General features: G+C 36.3%; 1 protein-coding gene and 1 long non-coding RNA gene across 9 annotated transcripts in view; one reads left to right on the plus strand and one right to left on the minus strand.

The window, feature by feature from the left end:
- Positions 1–3565, plus strand: part of cacng2a (calcium voltage-gated channel auxiliary subunit gamma 2a) — a 131394-nt gene extending 127829 nt beyond the window's left edge. The window contains 1 exon segment of the mRNA NM_200641.3: positions 1500–3565. Within this exon segment, the coding sequence (NP_956935.1) occupies positions 1500–2038 (539 nt within the window). The 3' untranslated portion in view covers positions 2039–3565.
- The window catches only part of LOC141381214 (uncharacterized), a 161717-nt gene that overhangs the window by 139801 nt on the left and 606 nt on the right, over positions 1–21310 (minus strand). For 7 of the 8 annotated variants that reach the window (XR_015480937.1, XR_015480936.1, XR_015480938.1 and 4 more), the window contains exons 1-2: positions 14642–14725; positions 6062–6114 (exon numbers count right to left, since the gene is read on the minus strand). This is a non-coding gene — a long non-coding RNA (uncharacterized LOC141381214). Of the gene's footprint in view, positions 1–6061; positions 6115–14641; positions 14994–21310 lie in introns of those variants that run through there. The other variant, XR_015480932.1, reaches the window with a different exon arrangement.

The raw sequence follows: 21310 nt of genomic DNA on the forward strand, positions 1-21310 counted from the left end.
ATTGTATTAAAGTTGTTATACGTTGGATTAATGTATAGCTTTAGTTAAAAAGGAAAATTATGAATAATGTTGGAAAACATGAAGTGAATAATTCTTACATACATTTACACTTACATATAGTGCAAAAGAGTATTTTCAGAAAAAAAAAAACTTCCTAGTACAGTCAGCAGTTTGTAATGTGAGGTTGTTCAAATTAATGATGAATGAGGAACATAAAGGGTAAAGAGGAACACACAGCAGGAGAGAATACAGATCCATGTCTTGAGTTAGGACTCGGGATGCTGCTCAACATGCAATGCACCACAGTGTGCCTTTTTCATTCAAATACATTATCAATATCATAAATCTTGGTTAACACACAACAGCTTTGCCCTTGAGTGAAGATCATGTATTGTCCTTCTTTTGGCAAAATGCTTGCCTTTCTATAAGGAACAGTACACAATATATATATATATATATATATATATATATATATATATATATATATATATATATATATATATATATATATATATATATATATAATTTTTTTTTTTTTTACCAGTACAAAAAAATCTCTTATAATGTTGTTAATGACAAATTGCAAGCACATCTCAAACACAATAATTCAACATCAGAATTAATTATGAAAAGTTGTATTCTGATGTCATCACTTTACTGTGCATTAATGACCAGGAAATATTTTTAAGTCTGTTCAAGTCCACCGTTCCAAGTCTGTACAAAATCTCTAGGAAGAGTTCTGGTGGTTCCAAACATCTTCCACTTACGGATGATGGAGGCCACTGTGCTCATTGGAACTTTTAGAGCAGCAGAAATGTTTCTGTAACCTTCCCCAGTCTTGTGCCTCGAGACAATCCTGTCTTGGTCTACAGACAATTCCTTTGTCTTCATGCTTGGTTTGAGCTTTGATATACACAGTCAACCCTGGGACCTTATATAGACAATGAATCATGTCCAATAAACTGAATTTACCACAGGTGAACTCTTAACAACAATTAAGCTGCTGAAGCATCTCAAGAGTAATCAGTGGAAACAAAATGTACCTAAGCTCAATACAAAGCTTCACGGCAAAGACTGTGAATACTATTGTACATGTGATTTTTCAGGTGTTTTATTTTTAATTAAATTGCAACAATTTCAAAAACTCTTTTTTCACATTGTCATTATGGGCTATTGTATGTAGAGTTTTGAGAAAGTAAATCAACTGAATCCATTTTGGAATAGGTCTGTAACATAAAAATCTGGAAAAAAGTGAAGCGTTATGAATACTTTCCGGATGCACTGTATTAACCATTTACACATGCTCAAAAGAAGATCTTATCCAATGTTAGTCAATTTATGAATTCCCAGGATGAACAATTAACCCCTGATGAGGTATGAACAGGGTGATGACAATTTAACAAGGGTGATGCTTCTTTTCTGAACCCACACTAGGTTGTGAATCAGCTTTTACCCATGATTACTGGTTTAAAACCTCTCTCTTCTCTCTTCCCCCACAGGCCTCAGTAACATCATTGGCATGATCGTGTACATATCAGCCAATGCGGGGGATCCCTCAAAGAGCGACTCCAAGAAGAACAGCTACTCATACGGCTGGAGTTTCTACTTTGGTGCTTTGTCCTTTATCATGGCTGAAATGGTGGGTGTGCTGGCCGTGCACATGTTCATCGACCGGCACCGGGAGCTGCGGGCGGGCGCGCGGGCAGCAGATTACCTGCAGGGCTCGGCTATCACGCGCATCCCCAGCTACCGGTATCGCTACCGGCGCCGCTCCCGCTCATCGTCCCGCTCCACGGACCCCTCGCATTCCCGAGACGCCTCGCCGGTGGGATTGAAGGGTTTCGGGGCTCTACCTTCCACCGAGATTTCCATGTACACACTCACCCGCGGGGGAGACACCCTAAAGGGCGGCCACGGCACCCCCACCGCCACCTACAATTCAGAGAGGGACCACAACTTCCTCCAGGTCCACAACTGCATCCAGAAGGACCTGAAAGACTCATCCAACACAGCCAACCGACGCACCACCCCTGTATGAGGCACAACCTCTCCCCGTACAGATAGCAGGGCAAGGGAGACGGGAGCGGAGGCCTGGAATATTACAGATCAAACTTCATGTACCATGCGTTTTCACGATTCGGAGGAACCGGGAGGATTTTTGCGTTTCGATCAAAGATTACACATGTATGCATGATTTTGCCATTTGCCATTGACAAATTGAGGCTGGTTTGAAATGGAGACAGGCGATAAGAGATTTGCAGAAGGGTTCTTTCAGCCTGTGACGTGGGAGCTGTAGCTTGTGGCATTGATTTGACATGTTTTTGTTAAGAAAGCATTCCTTCAGCACCCATCGGTCTACACGGATCATCAGCAAGCTACTGCTCCCTCATAAGTCTTCTTCCCTTCTCCACTATATTCGTCATATTCATTTATTTGTTCATTTGTTATTTGCATTCAAAGAAAAAATGAGAAAGAAACAAAAAAAAACTGTGAACCACCGCAGTAGGGTGTTCAGTAAGAAACAGCCCGGTCTGCAATCTCTTACACAAGGTACAACATATATATACACGTATAGTATATATATATGGATGTATTGATTTTATATAGAAATTAACATAATAATCAAGACTTTTCTGAGGTAAAACTGCTGTTTGCCGGGTAATGATCTGTTGGGAAAAGAGACTCTGTGGCCCTGAGCTGCGACTGTGGCCGGACGATGGATGAAATCATGGAGGATCTTCACCGCAAAGCTGCTCTAACACGAGACTGACAAAGACGTTCAACCTTAGACAAAAATCTATTCTTTTAAAAGAACCTTCTCATCTTTTTCTCAGTCCCTGTTTGCTTCCTTTTTTTCTCTCCTCTCGCATTCGGTCGTCACGAGAGCGAACAACAGAAACAAAAAAAAACTTACGCAAAGACCTTCGCTGACAAACAGAGGGTCAGAGTTCGCTGAAAGACTCCAGAAATGACTGCCAAGACGAAAAAAAGGAAGGAGGAGGGGGGAGGAAAAGAAGAGGATGCTGAACTCTAAACAAACACTTGCAGGAACGCAAGCGACAAACAAAAGTACGAAATATTACGAGAAACGAAGCTAAGTGACTCACGAATACAAAGATTAAATGCATGCTATAAATTTACAGCAAACCTGCTCTTGAAACTTAAGTTTTAAAGGATAATGATAATTATAAAGGGAAAAGCAATGTTAAAAAAAGTTAACTCTTAATGTTTTGTGTACTCTTTCTGTTTTGGTTTCTATTATTATTATTATTATTATTATTATTTATTATTATAATTAATCATTATAATAATATACTTTGATGATAAACCAAGCGAACAAATTACAGCAAAACTGCTTTTTTTCAATTCTGACTTCTTTCTTTGTATCCACGTGTTTTTCTTTTACTCAGAATCACACGCCTTAGTCATTTCATCTTTCTTTGGATTCATTTTAAAATGTGTCATTTTCTTTGAAATGAAATCTAAAGGTGCCAAAACAGAATGATCCTAAACTTGGATGCATCAAGTCCTGATGAATAAACAGACAAACCCAAGGGGGAACAAACTCGCTGCTTCTCTGTGTTTGCAAACCCGCACGCACCTGACAGAGTCTCCGAACCAGCGGGAAGGCAGGCCGTGTTGTGAGCGAGCACGAGGCTTTCCAAATGAGTCAGACGTGAGTAAGTAACAGTAGGGAAGTGAAGTAGCAGGCCACGTAATTAATCATCTGTTCCAGGCTCGTCTATATGTGGGAAATGGTCTCTTAAGTATGTAATCTATCTGTTGCGCTGGTAATGAGCGTGAATGATTCGGCATGTTTAGCTTTTGGAAGGAGTGATGAAGCAAATCTGGAAAGATGGAGGGGGAAAACCGCAGGTTTGTAATGAAATGCATCCACATACAACCAGCATTAGCTATAAAGACAGAATCACCTCAGAGAGTTTGGGCTGAAAATGAGTTCACGTGCTAAGCTCATGAATTCATGCTTAATAAGAGGAAATCCATAAGCATTCCTGTGAGAAATTATTCCTGCTATACATTTTGGATTTGTGCCTTCTTAATATATGCCGAAATCTGACCCACCGCCTTTAAGCGACAGCCATTTTGTTAGTCTCCTCTCTCGACTGAGGAGGCAGAGAGAGTGTGAAATTACAACCCCACACAATGCCCCTCTTTTTTCAGATCTCTGAATTAAAATGCTTCCTTCATTCTCCCACTCTGTGTATTCCCTCATCCATCTCCCTCCATCTTGTTGGGCCAACATGCTTGTCCTTAATTTGCCTCCCCTGCACAATCTCTCATTTTCCCTCCCTCTGTGAATCATCTACTTGCATACTACACCCCCTCCCCCATCTATCGCTCACGCTCCATTCTTTTCCCCTCGCTCTCTTTTACATCTATCCTCCTCTCCGTTACACATTCATCACTCGCTCCGTCCTTTTTCTCCTTCAGCGCATTTTGACGTCTCCCGCATCAACTTTCCCATTCTTCTCATCCAGAAAATCAAATTCTGCCCCTCCCTCCTCCCCTCATTACAATATTGTGGAAAACGAGGGGGTAAAAAAAAAGTCAACAGATTTAAACAGACAAATCAATCATCAGGTAATAGCCTCTTCATTCCCGAGATCAAGATTACCGGCTGATGAATCAACGCACTCTCACTTTATAGTTTCCTCTAAATGAGCCACTGTCTTTCCAGTACTGAAGGTGTACAATTGCTCAGATTGTTCTGTGTTTTACAGCTTTATGTTTTAACAGATTTCATCTTGCCAAATTATGGGTTAAAGAGATGAACAATTCTCAATGAAAATTCTGTCATCATTTACTCAACCTTCACTTTATTCAAACCAGTTCAAATTTAACAGAAAAGAAGATATTTTGATGAAAACTGGAAGCCTGTATCCATCGACTTGCATAGCATTTGTTTTTCCTACTACACACTACTACAAAAAAGGTACAAAATCTGTCAAAATGTATATTTTGTACAATACAGGTGGACTTTTGTACCATTAAGGTTCACTTGTGTACCTTTAAGGTTCCCTTTTGAAACTTTAAGGTTCGCTTTTGTACCTTTAAGGTTCTATTTTATACTTTTAGGTTACCTTTTGTACCTTTAAGGTTGCCTTTAGAACCTTTGAGGTACACTTTTGTACCTTTAAGGTTGCCTTTAGTACCTTTGGGGTACACTTTTATACCTTTAAGTTTGGTTCCCTTTTGTACCTTTAAGGTACATTTTTGTGCTTTTAAGGTTCCCTTTTGTACTTTTAAGTTACTGAAGTACACATTTGTACTTTTTAGGTTTTATATGTACGTTTTATGGACCTGTTATGAACAAAAATGTACTTTTTGCCCCAGTGACCAATTTGTACCTTAATTTCTGAGAGCGTATGGATGTCAGTGGTAACAGATTTTCAGCTTTCTTTAATGAATCTTATTTAGTGTTCTATTAAACAGGTTTAGAAACACTTGAAGGTAAGTAAATAGAGGGTAAACTTAATAATTTTTTGGATGAACTATCCTTTTAATACAGTAGAAATTAAATATTCTTTACTGGCATCAACAATTCCACAAAGAACATGTTTCTTTCCACAAATGGTTCTTTGTTTTTTTTTTTAAATGTTCTTCTTTTTAAAGGGTTCTTTTTAACAAGTTTTCACTAATGTCTAGTGAAAACTATCTATTGATAATATCTATTACAGTTTTAGTTTTTGTCACACTAGACAGAATAGAGAGGAAGAAAGACAACTTTTGAAGTAAAATTTTGTGCAAGATATTGCTTTTAAAATCCCTTAATAAAACAAATAAAAACTAACAAACAAATAGAAAAATTTACTGAAAAACATTTCCAGTAAGATTTCATTTAGAAATATTTTTAACAACATTAAATTGCATGACACTCCATTGTGTTTAAATATGCAATTCAAAACAAGTGACTAATGAAAATATAAGTATTTTGATTTACTCAAAGTAACTAATGCGGAGACCTATGCATTGATTTAAGTTTGACTGTGTATGTGTGTGGACACTGGCACCATTGCTAAAGGCATAAAGAGAGACCTACATTTCCTTCTCCTATGATCCTCTTCATTGTCCAAGAGGCACATACTGTCAGCTCTGAAACAGTATTAAAAGAAAAAGATTACACATCTGAAGTGCCTTTTCCCCTCTTTAATAGTCTAGACTCTAGAATAAACAGCAACTTGCACCATTAAAGTAAACAGAACTTGTTATTTAAAAAATTATTATTTACAAACTAATGGCAGAAACGTGTAATATGTACTGGAGCTATAACTTGAAGGGCTTTTAAAGGGATAGTACACCAAGTTTGACTAGCAGGTCATAATGCAACTAATAAAAGATTTCTGTCGCTATTCGTTATTTTGTCAAACAAACAAATCATACAAAACCAAATCATTCTTTGCTATCAGTGGTCATTCGGGTTTATCATGAGACCTTAATCATGAACTTAAATTATTACTTTGCATATTTCATTTTGAACATCTTGAACATATAACTGAAACGATTATAATTGTAATAACAATTGTTTGGTCTGCTTTTTGACTGAAATCAATATATTTTTAGAAATTATTCATTTTTTATTTCCACTAGGAGTGCACAAACTTATAGTAACGTTATGGCTAGCAGTGAAAACATGCTGGTCAAACAAATCGTTAATTCTGTCATTGCAAAATCATCAACAGCTAAGGCCTGATGTGCAACCTGTAAACTAAATAACTGCTGTTAACGTTCTGCATATATTTGTAATGTAATATTTGTCATCAGGAGGATCCACAAACTGCTACACAGAACATTGGTCAGCAGCACAATTTTTGTGTCTACACCATGGACAACAAACACTTAAAAGTATTTAAAGTATTAATATTACATGGAAAAAATAACTTCTTTTGAATAGAGACTATATACTATATAACTGCAGGTTAACTACATTTATATTCTGCCAAATCTTTACACAATTTTCCTTTACACTTTTCTGATTTTGACTGTAATTTATTGATGTGCACCTTTTGTGAAGCTGCTTTGGAACTATAATTGTTGAAAAAAGTGCTATACAAGTAAACGTGAATTAAACTGAACAATGCACCTATAACAGTGCACATGCAAAGGTGTTCACAACTGTGACCATGGCTGTGTTACCATTACAATATTAAGCAAACTGATCATCTTGCATATTTAAAAGGATGGTTTATCCAGAAATTACAACCTTTGCTGGTTCAAAGCATAACTGAGTTTTTCTTCTGATGAACAAAAAAGAAGATTTTTGAAAAATGCTGGTCGCTGGGACCTATCAACTTTCACAGTCATATTTTTTTTACTACCGAAGTCATTGAGTCCCAGCAACCAGCATTTTTCAAAATATCTCTTTTGTGTGTTCAACAGAAGAAAGAACAATTAAATAAAGCACTGTAATATAAAATCTGGGTTCCAAACAATGTTGTCCCAAAAGAAATTGGTTAAGTTAACTTACTTGTTTTTACAAACTTAAGTAGTTTGAACATAAAACAATTGACCCCCCCCCCAAATAATAAATAAATAAATAAAAACATAGAAGAATTGTTTTTTAGATCTTAAATAAGTAGCAAATAAATAATTTGAACAAGCAGCTTCATTCATTGACAATAAATAGTCACCTTAGAATTATAAGGTTCTATCTGACATTTTTGTCAAAATTGATTTCTAAACTGAGGAGTGTTTATAAGGAACATTAGGGAATGTTTTTTATGAGCTGTTTACTTAAGACTTAAAAAAAATTAATGTTACACATATACTGTTTGCTATGGAATGCAAAAACTTTGAAGCTCAATATCTCAATACCATTCAGAACGCAGAGATAACTTTGTAATTCCAAGGTGACGAAATCTTGATGTCATTTTCATTTTCGGGGGAACTCTTTAAATGACATTCTTCAAGGATGTTTATGTGTGGAAACTAGCTCCCTCAAAAATTCACTCAAAAAAGACATTTGCTGTTTGTTCAAAATACTTCTATAAAATAAGCTGAAACAACACAATTCTTCAGTTTCGTTTTTTTTTTTTTTTTTTTTGAGGGATAACTTATTTGTTATATGTTCAATCCACCTAAACTTGTAGAAACTAATAAGTTAACTACATTTCTTCATTTTTAACAGTGCTTGTAATGTTCAAACTAACCTGCCAGTAAAACCTCAACCAAGTATAAAGGACGTAATTTGCTATTAATGTTCAGAAAACAAGATCATATCTCCTTTATTTAAAAATAATGGGTAGTGTTATTTCTGCGGTACATGTAAATCTCCATCATCATCTTTGGAATTACATTTCAAGAGAGACAAAAGTTGGTTAAATAACTGGTTAATTAGCTAATTAGCAACATATAAAAATTGTTTTGCACAAATCTAATGTTAATCAATTATAAGACTGAATTTAGTAAAGTACAGTGCTCAGCAAATGTAAGTTCACCCGTCACAAATCTATTTTTTTAATTCATATTTTTTAATAGGAAGCTATACAATATTTTATTTGTGCATATACATAAGATTAGTCAGTAGAAGACAAATCTGGAGCTAATCTAACAAAATAACTTACGATAACACTTCAAAAACTAGTACATCCAAATTTATATGCTATAAAAAAAATATTAAAAACAAATTTAAAACGAGGAAAACATAAAAGAGAACGATATAAAATGAAACAATTTGTTGAAATTTTGCTTGAATTTAATTGTATTATCTTTCAATTTCTAAATATGTTTGGTGACTAAAATATGATTTTAATAAATATATCTGTTTAATAAATCTGTTTTGTTTAAATGCACCAAAAATACATTGCCTATATTTACTGAGAAATGGATAAAAATATTATTGTTCAAAATGGTGTGTACTCAATTTAAGCACTTTATATGTTCAGCACATGTAGACACATGGTTTACTGACACAAATCTGTAAGGGTCATGATGTTGATTATTTGCTGTATTCAACACAAGGCTGAACACAAACTGACTGCTAGATTAACATTACAGTCAGGTGGCCTTTGGGCCAATGAAAGCTGCGATGGAGTCCAGACCTGCCATCAATCTGAAGGTCTGGCAAACTGACACTCTGCAGCCCTCAAGCAAGAAATGACAATCCAGCAACCTGGTGACCTCCAGCAATAAACTCACTGTCAGTACAAATGAAGTTTACTCTCTTTGCTCGGGACGTTTCTTTTGGATCCGTCTCTCTCTCTCCTTCTCTTACACGGCATGTCAGTATCTGCATCTTGCTGTGAGACATGATGTTAGGTATTAGCCCCTCGCTGTGTACCTGTCAGTGTCTTGTCTACCCGTCTCCAGCCTTTCTCTTTCCAGCAACCTCCCCTTTTGACACCTCGCTCTGTCTCTACTCCCCATCACTCTTTATGTCTAACCACGCGCATCTGTTTCCTCCCTCCCTTTCTCTCTCTTTCCCTCTCTCTCTCCTGTTGTGGTGATCAAACGTGCCGCGTGTCTCTCTGCAGTGCTGTGTGATCAGAGTGGAGAGTGAGCACTAGAGAGACACGCTTGCAGTGTGTGTGTGGTTGTTTCTCGGAGACCCGAGGAACATGCTGTCCCCTTCTGGCTGGGAATACTAAAGGCACAATCCCACAGCTGCTGCCTTTGTGTCTCCAGCCCCTGACCGCACTTATATAAGCCCAGACCACAAAGCCAACTGTCCAGAAATGCTCAAATTCAGCATCTCTATGCGAGCGATTCTAAAAGTCAGGGATGAGACGTGATACAGAGCTGGGTTGTGTCTGGGTTTTTGTTTGTTTTTGTGGACGGATCAGGATTGTGAGGCTCATGATCTGGGATCTGTTCTGAGCTCTGGGTCAGGCAGAGTTTAGACTAGTACACAGAGACATGAAACCTGAATGGTAACTTGAATAAGATTAGTATTAGGGGTGTCAAAATCAATCATTACTAACGTCAGTGTTTCCTCTAGGATTTTTTCTAGCTGTGGTGGCAGGCCTTTTACACAGGTCTTCCAACTACATATGGTGTTATTTCAATTACAAATGTCGAGAACGAAGTATTACAAGTGGAGATTGCATTCATGTAATACAAGCATGCAAATCTCTTTGCTTGCTTGCCGATTTCCTCTGTTTGTGCTCAAAACTTCTTGCACGGCCTTAAATAAACGCTGCTGAAGTGCTATTTAGTGCGTTTATGTAACAAGTATGTCTCCAACATTTATTAAATTTGCTGGGATTATTCATGAATGTCTGTAGACTTACAAAACGACGTTGATGAGTCCTGAAGTAAAGTGAAACGGCTATAAACTCCAGCAAGATAAAGTCATTGTACTGTATGCAGAACCATAGACCTTTATCTTTAAATAAAGTATAATTATGGAAGCTGTGTTTTTCATAATTGAAAGCTACGTCATGCTATTTCACTTTACGCTTATCCCTGTCAGTCAGCATGTAACCTTAAAGCGTTCAACAAATAATGCACAGCACTACTACGATTGCAGAAAAGTTTGCTCTGTTTTAATTCATTTACCTTTTATTATGTTTTGGTGTGATTATAACCCGCTACAAAAACAAAACAGCACCAACTGAATGTTTTGATTGTTGATTCTCCGCCGACGAGCGGGTGCTGCCATTTCAATCTTTTTGGCTTGAGACTTCCGGTCTCATTCACTTCCATTCAATTTTTGACGTTAAAAACTGCTCATTACGCTGTTTGATGTTGCAATTTGATATTTTCTTATTATATTATTCTACTTGGTCTGTATAGTCATGCAAACATTTGTTTGTAGAGCAAGTAGTTTGACCATTTTCTGCCGTTTATTATTCCTAGTCATTTCTCCTATGTGCGACTGAATTGGAAGTTCTAAGACAATCGTGAAAACAGGCGCACTTCCGCATTTTAGAATAAGGTCAATACCACGGTTTAAAAAAATTTTTACGTTTACATTTTTTTGTTTTGTATTTAAGGACAACAGTATCCCCAGCAGAAAAAAATTCTAAATATGCCGTTTTAAATTGTAAAAGAAATCTGTGTTTTTGAAACTAATAAAGACAGCAGAAGTCAATGATTCATTTGCATTGTTTAGCCTGACATCTCTACTGCTCCAAAAATTAAATATATTGTGTTCAAAGGGGAAAAAGTTTCTGTTTTTTACCCCAAACATTTAAAAAGAGTATGTTTAAAAGCAGTAATCACAATACTGTGATACCGTGGAACCGTGATATTTTTATCCAAGGTTATCATACCGTCAGAATCTTATACCGGCCCATGCCTAGCTGTGGCAGAAATTAATTTTGGTGTGGTGCCAAAATAGAATAAACTTAGTGGAAACCATGAACGTGCATTAAAATATGTCGTTTTAGCATCAATAACGCAACGTGATCATTCGCAATAGTCACATTTCAGGTTATGCAATGTTGAAATTGTACCATTTGTAACTTTAATATTGATTAGTTCTACTGAATTATTTCAGCGAAGACTACACAGCATTATTTTGCATTTGATTATTCAAGTACTGAACACTGTTAGACTCCTGCGGAAAACAAAACATTGTTTATTTAATTTGTATCTTGTAGATATGTTTGTACATTTGTGTTTATTATAATTTATGCATATGCACTCCCCTCATTCCAATCAATCTAAAATTTGAAATTATTTACAAATAGAGATATTCAAGTCATCTAGTGAATATCGCAACATTTCTATCATAAACAACAAAATATCACAATGTCAGATTTTTCTGATATTGTGCAGCACAAATGTAGTGCAGTACTGATGGTTTTCTGACATAATTTGTCATGGTTGCAAACTATGGCAAATGAGGCGAGACTGTAACGAAACAGCTCCATGCCACTCACTCACCAAGCGCTTTCCTTGATCAGGTCAAATTTAAGGTTCAGTTCAAATGTCTGATAGCTTGTATTCAATGACAACATTGTCAATATTCATTTATTTTCTTTTCGGCTTAGTCCTTTTATTAATCTGGTGTCACTCTGGTGTCACCACAGCGGAATGAACCGCCAACTTATCCAGCATATGTTTTACGCAGCAGATGCCCTTCCAGCCGCAACCCATCACTGGTAAACTTCCATACACACTCATTCACACACATACACTACGGACAATTTAGCTTGCCCAATTCACCTATAGCACGTCTTTCGACTTGTAGGGGAAACCGGAGCACCCAGAGAAAACCCACACGAACATGGGAAGAACATGCAAACTCCACACAGAAATGCCAACTGACCCAACCGAGGCTCGAACCGGTGACCTTCTTGCTGTGAGGCGATTGTGCTACCCACTGCGCCCCCACGTTGCCACACATTGTAAACGAAGTAAATTTAAAAAGATAGAATTGCACTGACATGATAATTGTAATCTAACTGAATTATGAGAGCAGTGTAGGTTTATACCCCTAACTACTAATTAGTATACTAAATTTTATAGTAATTTAAGCTTGCTTTAAAGGTTGTGTGTGTACATTTTTATGCATGACAATAATATAAATATATACATATAAATATATAAATGTACTCATGCTCTAATGAAAAGCTATATTTTGCAGAATGGCTCCAACCCCTTTGGCCGTGATTTATTGGAGTACCTTTATGCAGATTAAATGATTAGCACACAATCCAAAGCCAAGAATACATGTATCATTAAGTGGCAATTTAATAAATGCTGTGCTAACTTGTTTTGATAAGGGGGTGGTCGGTCACTTAGAACAAAAAACTGTAAATTAACAGGTTTTTATTTGGTGTTTAACAATTATATAGCTACAGTTTTTAATACCATTATGGGGCCTTAAAAGGCACAGTATGTAATTTGTGCGAGGGTTCATTTTCACAACAAACAAAGGCATATTTTGATAATGCTGAATGAGTGTGGCATTGTGGGACTTGTGGTCTTCGTTTTTATATGCTACAGGATTCCTGCGGCTAATGTATTCAATAATTATTATCATATTTGTATAAAGCAGAGTAAATGAAACTAGAGCGCTGAAGCCATTGATGATGAGGGAGGAACGCAACATTACACAAAAGCACTGCAGTGGAGCTTTTATTATGCCAAAGTCAGCCTCTTCCAGTTGTGATCACATGGTAGAGAAGCAGTGGCGTTGTTTTATACCAGGGGTCACCAAACTTGTTTCTGGAGGGCCAGTGCCCTGCAGATTTTAACTCCAACCCTAATCAAAATACACCTGAACAAGCTAATCAAGGTCTTACTAGGTATACTTGAAACATCCAGACAGGTGTGTTGAGGCAAGTTGGAGCTAAACCCTGCAGGGACACCAGCCCTCCAGAAACGAGATTTGGGACCCCTGTTTTATACGAAAAACTTTTTAAGGTTCTGTTATAAAGCTGTGGTCACACTAGAGTTTCTGTAGTACGGCACTGCAAAAAGGGGCGAGATTAAACAAGATACTTAGACATTTAAAAAGTCAAAATTTTACATTTCTATCCAAAGAGGTCATGTTTTGATCCTTGATTGGTCTCACATAGTCAAGTGATGCGATTTTGCAGGTCGGAGTTCACCTAGGCTGAACTTTGCAACACAGCGAACTGAGAAACTTGTCGCACGAGTTTGCGTTTCCCATCTGACACTTTCGCGTGCAAAAGAATGGAAGTCTATGGGGAGAAAAGTCCAGTGTGACCGCAGCTTAATTCTGTTCTGTCCAGTCTGATAAATCACACAACATATTAGAACATCTTTGGTGTTTTCTATTTTCAAAACAAACAAAGGCATAACTGTGGAATCATGAGAGTTGTGGTCTTCGTTATTACATCTACAGGATGCTTGCAGAAAAGTTTGTGGACAAGCTAACGTATTCAAAAATGATTATCATGGTTGTAATAAGAAGCACAGTAAACGAAACTAGAGCGCTGTAGCCAGTGATGATGAGAGATAAACACATAACACACTGCAGTGGAGCTTTTATTATGCAACAGTTAACCTCTTCCAGTTGTGATCACATGGTGAGGAAGCAGTGGCGTTTTATACTAAAACCGTTTTAGGGTTCTGTTAGAATACTTTTCTGTGCAGTCAGATAAAGCACACAATATATTAACTCTTTGATACACTACATGGGTCTAAAGAGACAAGTCTAAGTTTATATGTTCTATATCTATTTTAAAGCTTGTGCATTAAAGGATTAAAAACATTGGTGTTTCCATGTTTTCTAAAAAACCAAACCACAGGTCGAGTGTGCAACATTAGCATGGCAACACAGGACACAATCCATGTCACTAGTTAAAATTGCTAATTTCTCTAAATTTTAACTTCCTTTGAAACATTTGGAAAAATGTAAGTCAGCAAAATATATAACACTACTCTAATGCTTTTTGGATATTTTAAAGAAAACGTATACGTTTGTGCACTGATATGGTGAACCACAGGGTGAAGTGATAATAGCCCATATGCTTTTTCACGAAACACAGTTATTGACCTGGCTGTCAGCATAATAAATACTCTATTTAAACCTGATGTCTTTCATCATAGCTAAATTAAATGCACCCACTGGTAACCATTCATAAATTAAACTGCCAACGACAACTTGTGTAGGACAGGGAACTAATGATGGATACTCGTGCTACTTTGGTAATTTAATGAATGTAAATGATGACAAAACAACAACAAAATCAGCTCTCTCACTCACATAAATGGAAAAGATGAACAGCCTGTGGCTAATTAGTAGTTTTATCACCCATTGCTCAGCGCGATGACCAGTCCTTCGTTCCCTGTGTTTGTGTGTGTGTCTATCTCCACATGTAGACAGGCGGTCCTGCGGTTGTGCACCACTCGCCCTCTAGTGGGGCAGCGAGAAAGCACGCGCAGGGCCTGTTTGTCTTCTGTTCAGGAGTCTGGTGATGATGTTGCTGGCTTTAAGAATGCTGTGTCCATAGGAACCAGCTCGGAATACTGATTCCACAGTGCAGCACTTGTGCATCAGGGCTGCAGTCTGGCTGACTTTAACCAAGGATTGTCCACTGTCTCTATGTCCCCATCGCCTGATGAAAAAAAAACACATTTGTGCGCAGGATATTCAATGGTCATAAAAGCCAACATATGACAAGATTTTTAAAAATTAGATGGATGAAGGTAATTAAATTGTGTTGTTGCGATGGAATGTATTAAGAAAATGTTCAGGTGGTTCGAAAGACCCACCCCTCACTGACGATGTCCAGAATTTGTCCCATACATGAGCTCATTTGTCCTATTTCGACTGCTTTGCGATTATAAATAGTGAAAACAACCTATTGAAAAAGGTTTTAAGAGCAAGTGGAATCCTCTGTCGTCTGTTGCTTTGGTGTGACTTCAGCTAATCAGTTTTGGCTAATGCTAACAAATATTTTCCATGACATCTAGCTGTGCAAGAAATCATATGAAGTGAAGTCATCTTTCACAATTGTATTGTTTTTAAATATTTCACAAGTAACTTTTATCTAAGTCTTGCAACAAAACATGACCAATAAAAAGGTGTGAAGCACTAAAAGCGGCCGATATTAAAATTTCTTTTAAACAGTTTTAGGTATTGTTATTATCCATGTATTTTCAAGTGTACTTTTTTGGTTGTGATGACCATCCGACCACCTATTTCAGCTAAAGTAGTACTTTTTTGAAAATTTCACTTAAAAGTAGTATTTAAATCTCATAATTAAAGAGTAGCCTAAACGAGGCCTAGAAGCGCAAAAAGATCCACTTTTGGAGACAAAAACAACCACCCCTTTTACCAGGCTGGCTACAGGCCTGAGAAAAGAAATAAACAAACAAACAAATCAAAGAAAATAGATGTGAATATTATGACAATTTTAAACATAATTAGTTTTTATTTATTTATTTTTTTACAAAAAGTGAGTAAATCCATTTCTACAAAAGCAACAAGTTAGTAAAAAAACTAGTAAAACCACTGTAACTTGGAAGTATTGACATTGACTGTTGAATATATTTTCATATGTATGTATTTTTTTATTTGATGCCATGTCAGCAACCAAGGCTATTTTCATGGCAAGAACATTTCAATAATAAATATACAGTTAAAAACAGCAAACAAATGAATACATACATTAAATAAATAAGATTTTTTGTGTTACTCATTCATTCATTCATTTTCCTTCGGCTTAATCCCCTTATTTATCAGGAGTCGCCACATCAGAATGAACCACCAACTTATCCAGCATATGTTTTATGCAGCAAATGCCCTTCCAGCTGCAACCCATCTCTGGGAAACATCCCTACACACTCATACACTGGACAATTTAGCCTACAATTCACCTGTACCACATGTCTTTGGACTGTGGGGAAACCGGAGCACCTGGAGGAAAAACGTGAACACGGGGAGAACATGCAAACTCCACACAGAAACGCCAACTGACCCAGCCGAGGCTCGAACCAGTGACCTTTTTGCTGTGAGGCGACAGCACTACCTACTGCACCACCGCGTCGCCAGTGTTATTCATACAGAATAAAAATTCTACATTTTTCGTGGTGTCGCTTTGTTAAAAATGTCCTAGAGAGATTTAATTTCATAAAAAAAGCCATCTGAAATCATTAAAAGCAGGACAGTGCAGTAAAATGTGTATTAAAATTAAAGAGAATTGGGCAGTACAAACATAGGGTCTTCATCTTTAAACAAAGCGGTATGGGTTAATCTTGAATGTCCAATACGACATCTGATAAAAAATCACTTGATCAAATCTAGTCTTAAAACTCTGTTTGAGATTTCAAGTTGCATTTCATATAATTTATTATTTTCCAATACATCCCACTCCTCTTGCCATTAATTTAAAATGTAAACGCTGATAAAAGTTCTTATCTCTGAAGGAGGAATTTGGCATTTGTTCACCACATTTGTTCACACTCATTTCCTGAAAGCCCAACATGAACCCACCCAACAATACATTTTTATAATTATGCACATAGTTCATTTACTCACTTTTAAAATAAAAATGAGCTATCGCTTTTTATAGAACTAAGCAAAATGTCTGTTTTTACAGGGGTTTTTTTCTTCTTATTTCTATATTTATTTATAACAAACCGTAGGAAACAGCAATGCAAATCAACCAATCAATAAAATTACATACGTGAATGAATGATAGAATTTCAATACAGAAATATTATATGACCATTTTAAGCAATCTGCTCACAGATTACACAGGAGTGGACAGTGATTTGGGGGCAATCCCACGTTAGGTGTCCTGTTGGAAGTCAAAACATTCTCTTTCTCTATTGATTTTTTTATTTTGTTTTGTTTTTAAATAAACTGCATGTTAAAAAATATATCTTAAGTGGAACCTTTATCTTCTTACTGTAAAATTAAATACAATAAATTCACAAACTATCTACAGTTTTTAAGCCATATTTGTGATTAGATTTTAATATTTGCATGTGCAGTATAAATGGAACATTCCACAAATCATGTTAAGACAATTCATGTTTATTTATTAAGTTATATTGTTAAAATCTTAGTGGTTATAGACAGATATTACAACACATGATAGAAAATTTATAAAAGAGCTATATGATTAATATAGGCTTCTTGGCATTGGTCGGGGCCCCCTAATTCTCCGGGACCCTAAGCGGCTGCTTACCTCGCTAAGTCCACCCCTGCATTTACATTCCTATGTCACAATAAACTTTTTCCTAATTTTCTGACTAAATAATACCATTGTCATTTATGAAGGAAAGTACTGTTTTCTAGGGGTGATCACGGTTGATCCATGATTTGTACGGATCACAACCCACAGTTCAGAACACACATGGCCCGCAGATTAATGCTTTTTTTTTATAGTAAATTAATCCTAAATTTGTAATTATCGCAGAGAGATTGCCTATCGTGTCATTCAAATCACATGTATGAAAACATTTAAGCTTTCCTGTAAAATATAATGATGACAAAAGAAGTTGTGGTAGGTTATTCGGGATGTGGTGGGTCTCATTAAAGGTGTTTTTTGTCACTACTTGTTTAACCTGCATCATTGAAAGATCGGTATCTCAACACCCACACAACAAACTATAAATGATGGAGATTTGCATGTTTATTAATCGCTGCATTCACATCTGAAAATGCAAAAATCAAGAAAGAGATTGAGTCTTTTGTCTTTTGAGTTACTTATGAAGTTACAGTCAAATAACACAGAAGTACTGAGATAACAGTTTATAATTTAGATAGATAAAACAACTGATGTTTATGGTAAAGATTAAAATAACTGTCATTTGCATTTAACGACGCTCAAAAATTTAAATTGTAAGCAGCAATTTACATTATTGAACCGTTAGGTGGAGACAACTAGCTGTTAAAAATATGCCACTGAATAATTCCTTAAAAATGACACAATAAAGCATATAAAACATGAAGTTTTATGAGTGAATAACTGAATCATTTATTGATAAGGAGACTAAAAATAAACATGGTTGTTCAAATTATAATGTTAGATTTATACATTTATAGCGTTGTCAGCAACAGAAGTAGTAACAGTGAATTTTTCACAGTACAGAACATTTCAATTTATTTTTATTTAGCGGAATATTTCTTCATTTTATTTTTGAATAAAATTACAGGTTCTAAGTTCTGTTTGTTAAAACCAAAAGTTTCTTGCAGTACTGCTTTTGTAATAAATGGAAAGCAAATTATATTTGTCTCCTCCCTCTTTTGGCTGATTCAAAAAATGGTTCGATCCACGACTAATAAAACATAATTTGATCCAAACCGTGAGATTTGTGATCCGTTACACCACTATTGTCGTCTGAATGGGAGATGGCTGGACAAGAATGGCAGTTAAGTGGGGTGTGAGGGAAAGAAGTAGACAGTTGATGTTTCAAAGGTGAAAATAAGCAGACCAGATATAAAGAACATTATAAACATGTGAAGTGAAGGAAAGGGTGCTGTCAACAATGACACCCAGACTCTTAACCTGAAGGGAGACCGAATTTTCATTGGGAATAAAAAAACCATGTGATTTGTTATATGGATCGTGTACCTATGAGAAGAGTTCAGTTTTTTTATGATTTAATTTTAGGAAGTTCGAGGTGACCTGGGATTTAATGGCAGTTAGAAAGTGATGATGGTGGGAGTTTGGTGTTGGGTTTAGTTGATAGCTGGGTGTCATCTGCATAACAATTCAAAGTTATCCGGTGTTTGTTGGAAATATAATCCAGAGGGAGAAGGTAAACTGTAAAAAGCAGGGGACCAAGAACCGAACCCTGGGGCACACCAGTAGTGACAATGACTGATAAGTTAAATGATTTTGATCGAATAAACTGAGTGTGTATAAAGTATAAATAAAGCTCCCATGCAGCATGATGTCTTTGTATTGTGCAAGTGCTCTCGGACTTCATTAGACATCATTGTGGTTAAAGACATGGTCATATGTTAAGGCATTTGTGCATTACAACTTCGACAAAATAATTCAGGACAAACTTTCTTCATTTCAACACAAAAAAAAATACTAGGATATAACATTATCTTTATGCATGAATCATGACATATACAAGCAATGACATCATCAAGTGTGCTAACAGACTAACCATCACGTTTAGAGAACATAAGGTAGTGAAGAGTAGCTATGATATGAGAGCAGAATAAAGCAGAAGATACAGCAGTGTGGGGAATAGCTGGATGCCATGTCAGAACTCTTTATGTAAGTCCACAGTGTAGAGAGGAAAACGACACACAGACTCGCCCCTCGGCCACATACAACATGTATAACATAACTTCAGCCCTTTCATCCCTGTGCAATGCTCTTTACTATACGCTCCATTAGGTCTAATACTAGTCTTGAATCAGAAATCAGGTGAAAAAAAAAATGGGGTCTCCATACTAGTTAATAGTTTTGCTAAATAAACACAGCTGATTTAAGCTTCAAATTTACATACGGAGCAAAAATAAAATCCATCTAGACATCATTTCTTGCATGTCATAATCTTTCTTTCTCCAGGTTAAGTGCTTGATTTGTAATATTAAGTACTGTATTTTATTGTTTTAACGAAACCTTTTCAATAGACGCTTTTTATTAGGGGTTAAATTAGCAAATTAGTCAAATTAGCTGTGGACATGAGCAGAAAGAACAAGACTGTACAGATGTCTGGGCAAAATGGTGCTTGATGCTTGACTTTTAATGTCTGGTAATCTTGTCTTTTTCTAATTGAAATAGTGTAACAAAGGAGCTCCGTTTCTGAAGTAGAACTGCTTTTTACATATTTCTAATGCTTAAATTTTGGGGTTTATTTAATTTAATAAATCTGTTTTATTTATTTGAGGAGCCATTCAAAATCTTTCTCTCTCAACCTTCCTTTAGGGCTGCCACAGCAGAATAATCTACACAGTCATTTGGTAGAGAGGTAAGCTCATGCATTTGAGTGCGGGGGCACACAATAAATTGGTAATATTTAATAATAGGGGCTTTCACACTGGATAAAGGAAGTTCAGGAACTTAGTTAGTGAAACTAGCCAGCAAGCCAGGTTCCACCCGAAAACTAATTTATTTTCCTCGTTGCAATCGCACCATCACTATAAGCAACTCTGAAGCAGCAAAAAGTAGGACTTAAATAAACATATAGCCTCTTTCACACTGTAAATTACCAGAAAATTACCAAAACAACTTGATCTGTAATTTAAATAAAATACACTGTTCATACAAAGCAGAATTCCAGCATGGAATTGGTAGTTTTTCTGGAACACGTTTTATTGTTTTTTTTTTTTTTTCTTTAAAGGGCTGATTACACATGATCTCTTCATGGCAATTTACTAGTAATTTTCTGCAAAAGTTTGTATATCTGAAAGGGGCTATTGACAGTTTGTAGCTACATTTTGAAGGCTGAGAAATAAACAAAATGACAAAAGGCAGCAGTTAAAGGCAGCTAACTAATAAGCTACAAATGTGTATACTTTGTAACACTTTTAATGGAAGTGTTTTCTGTGACATGTCTTCACCCACTTACATCACTGTGGGTCCTCTATTGCTGGATTGTATCCTGCTCTGAAGAACATCAAAAATTATGTTTCTAGTCCTGTATTGCAAAAATAAAGGTAGACAAGCTGTCACTCCGGCAGTACCTTTTCAACAGGTACACATTTGTACATAACGTTTCTCTAGTTATACATATTAATAGTCAAACGTTCATTCATTCATTAATTTTCCTTCGGCTTAGCTTCTATTTCAGAGGTCACCACAGCAGAATAAAATGCCAACTATTCCGGCACATGTTTTACACAGCAGATGTCCTTCCAGCTGCAACCCTGTACTGGGAAACACCTATACACACTCATTCACACACAGTCAATTTAGTTTATCCAAATCACCTAGACCATGTCTTTGGAGTGTGGGAG

The sequence above is a fragment of the Danio rerio genome, chromosome 3 (assembly GCF_052040795.2).
Source record: "Danio rerio strain M-AB ecotype USA chromosome 3, GRCz13ab, whole genome shotgun sequence".
Taxonomy (NCBI): Eukaryota; Metazoa; Chordata; class Actinopteri; order Cypriniformes; family Danionidae; genus Danio; species Danio rerio.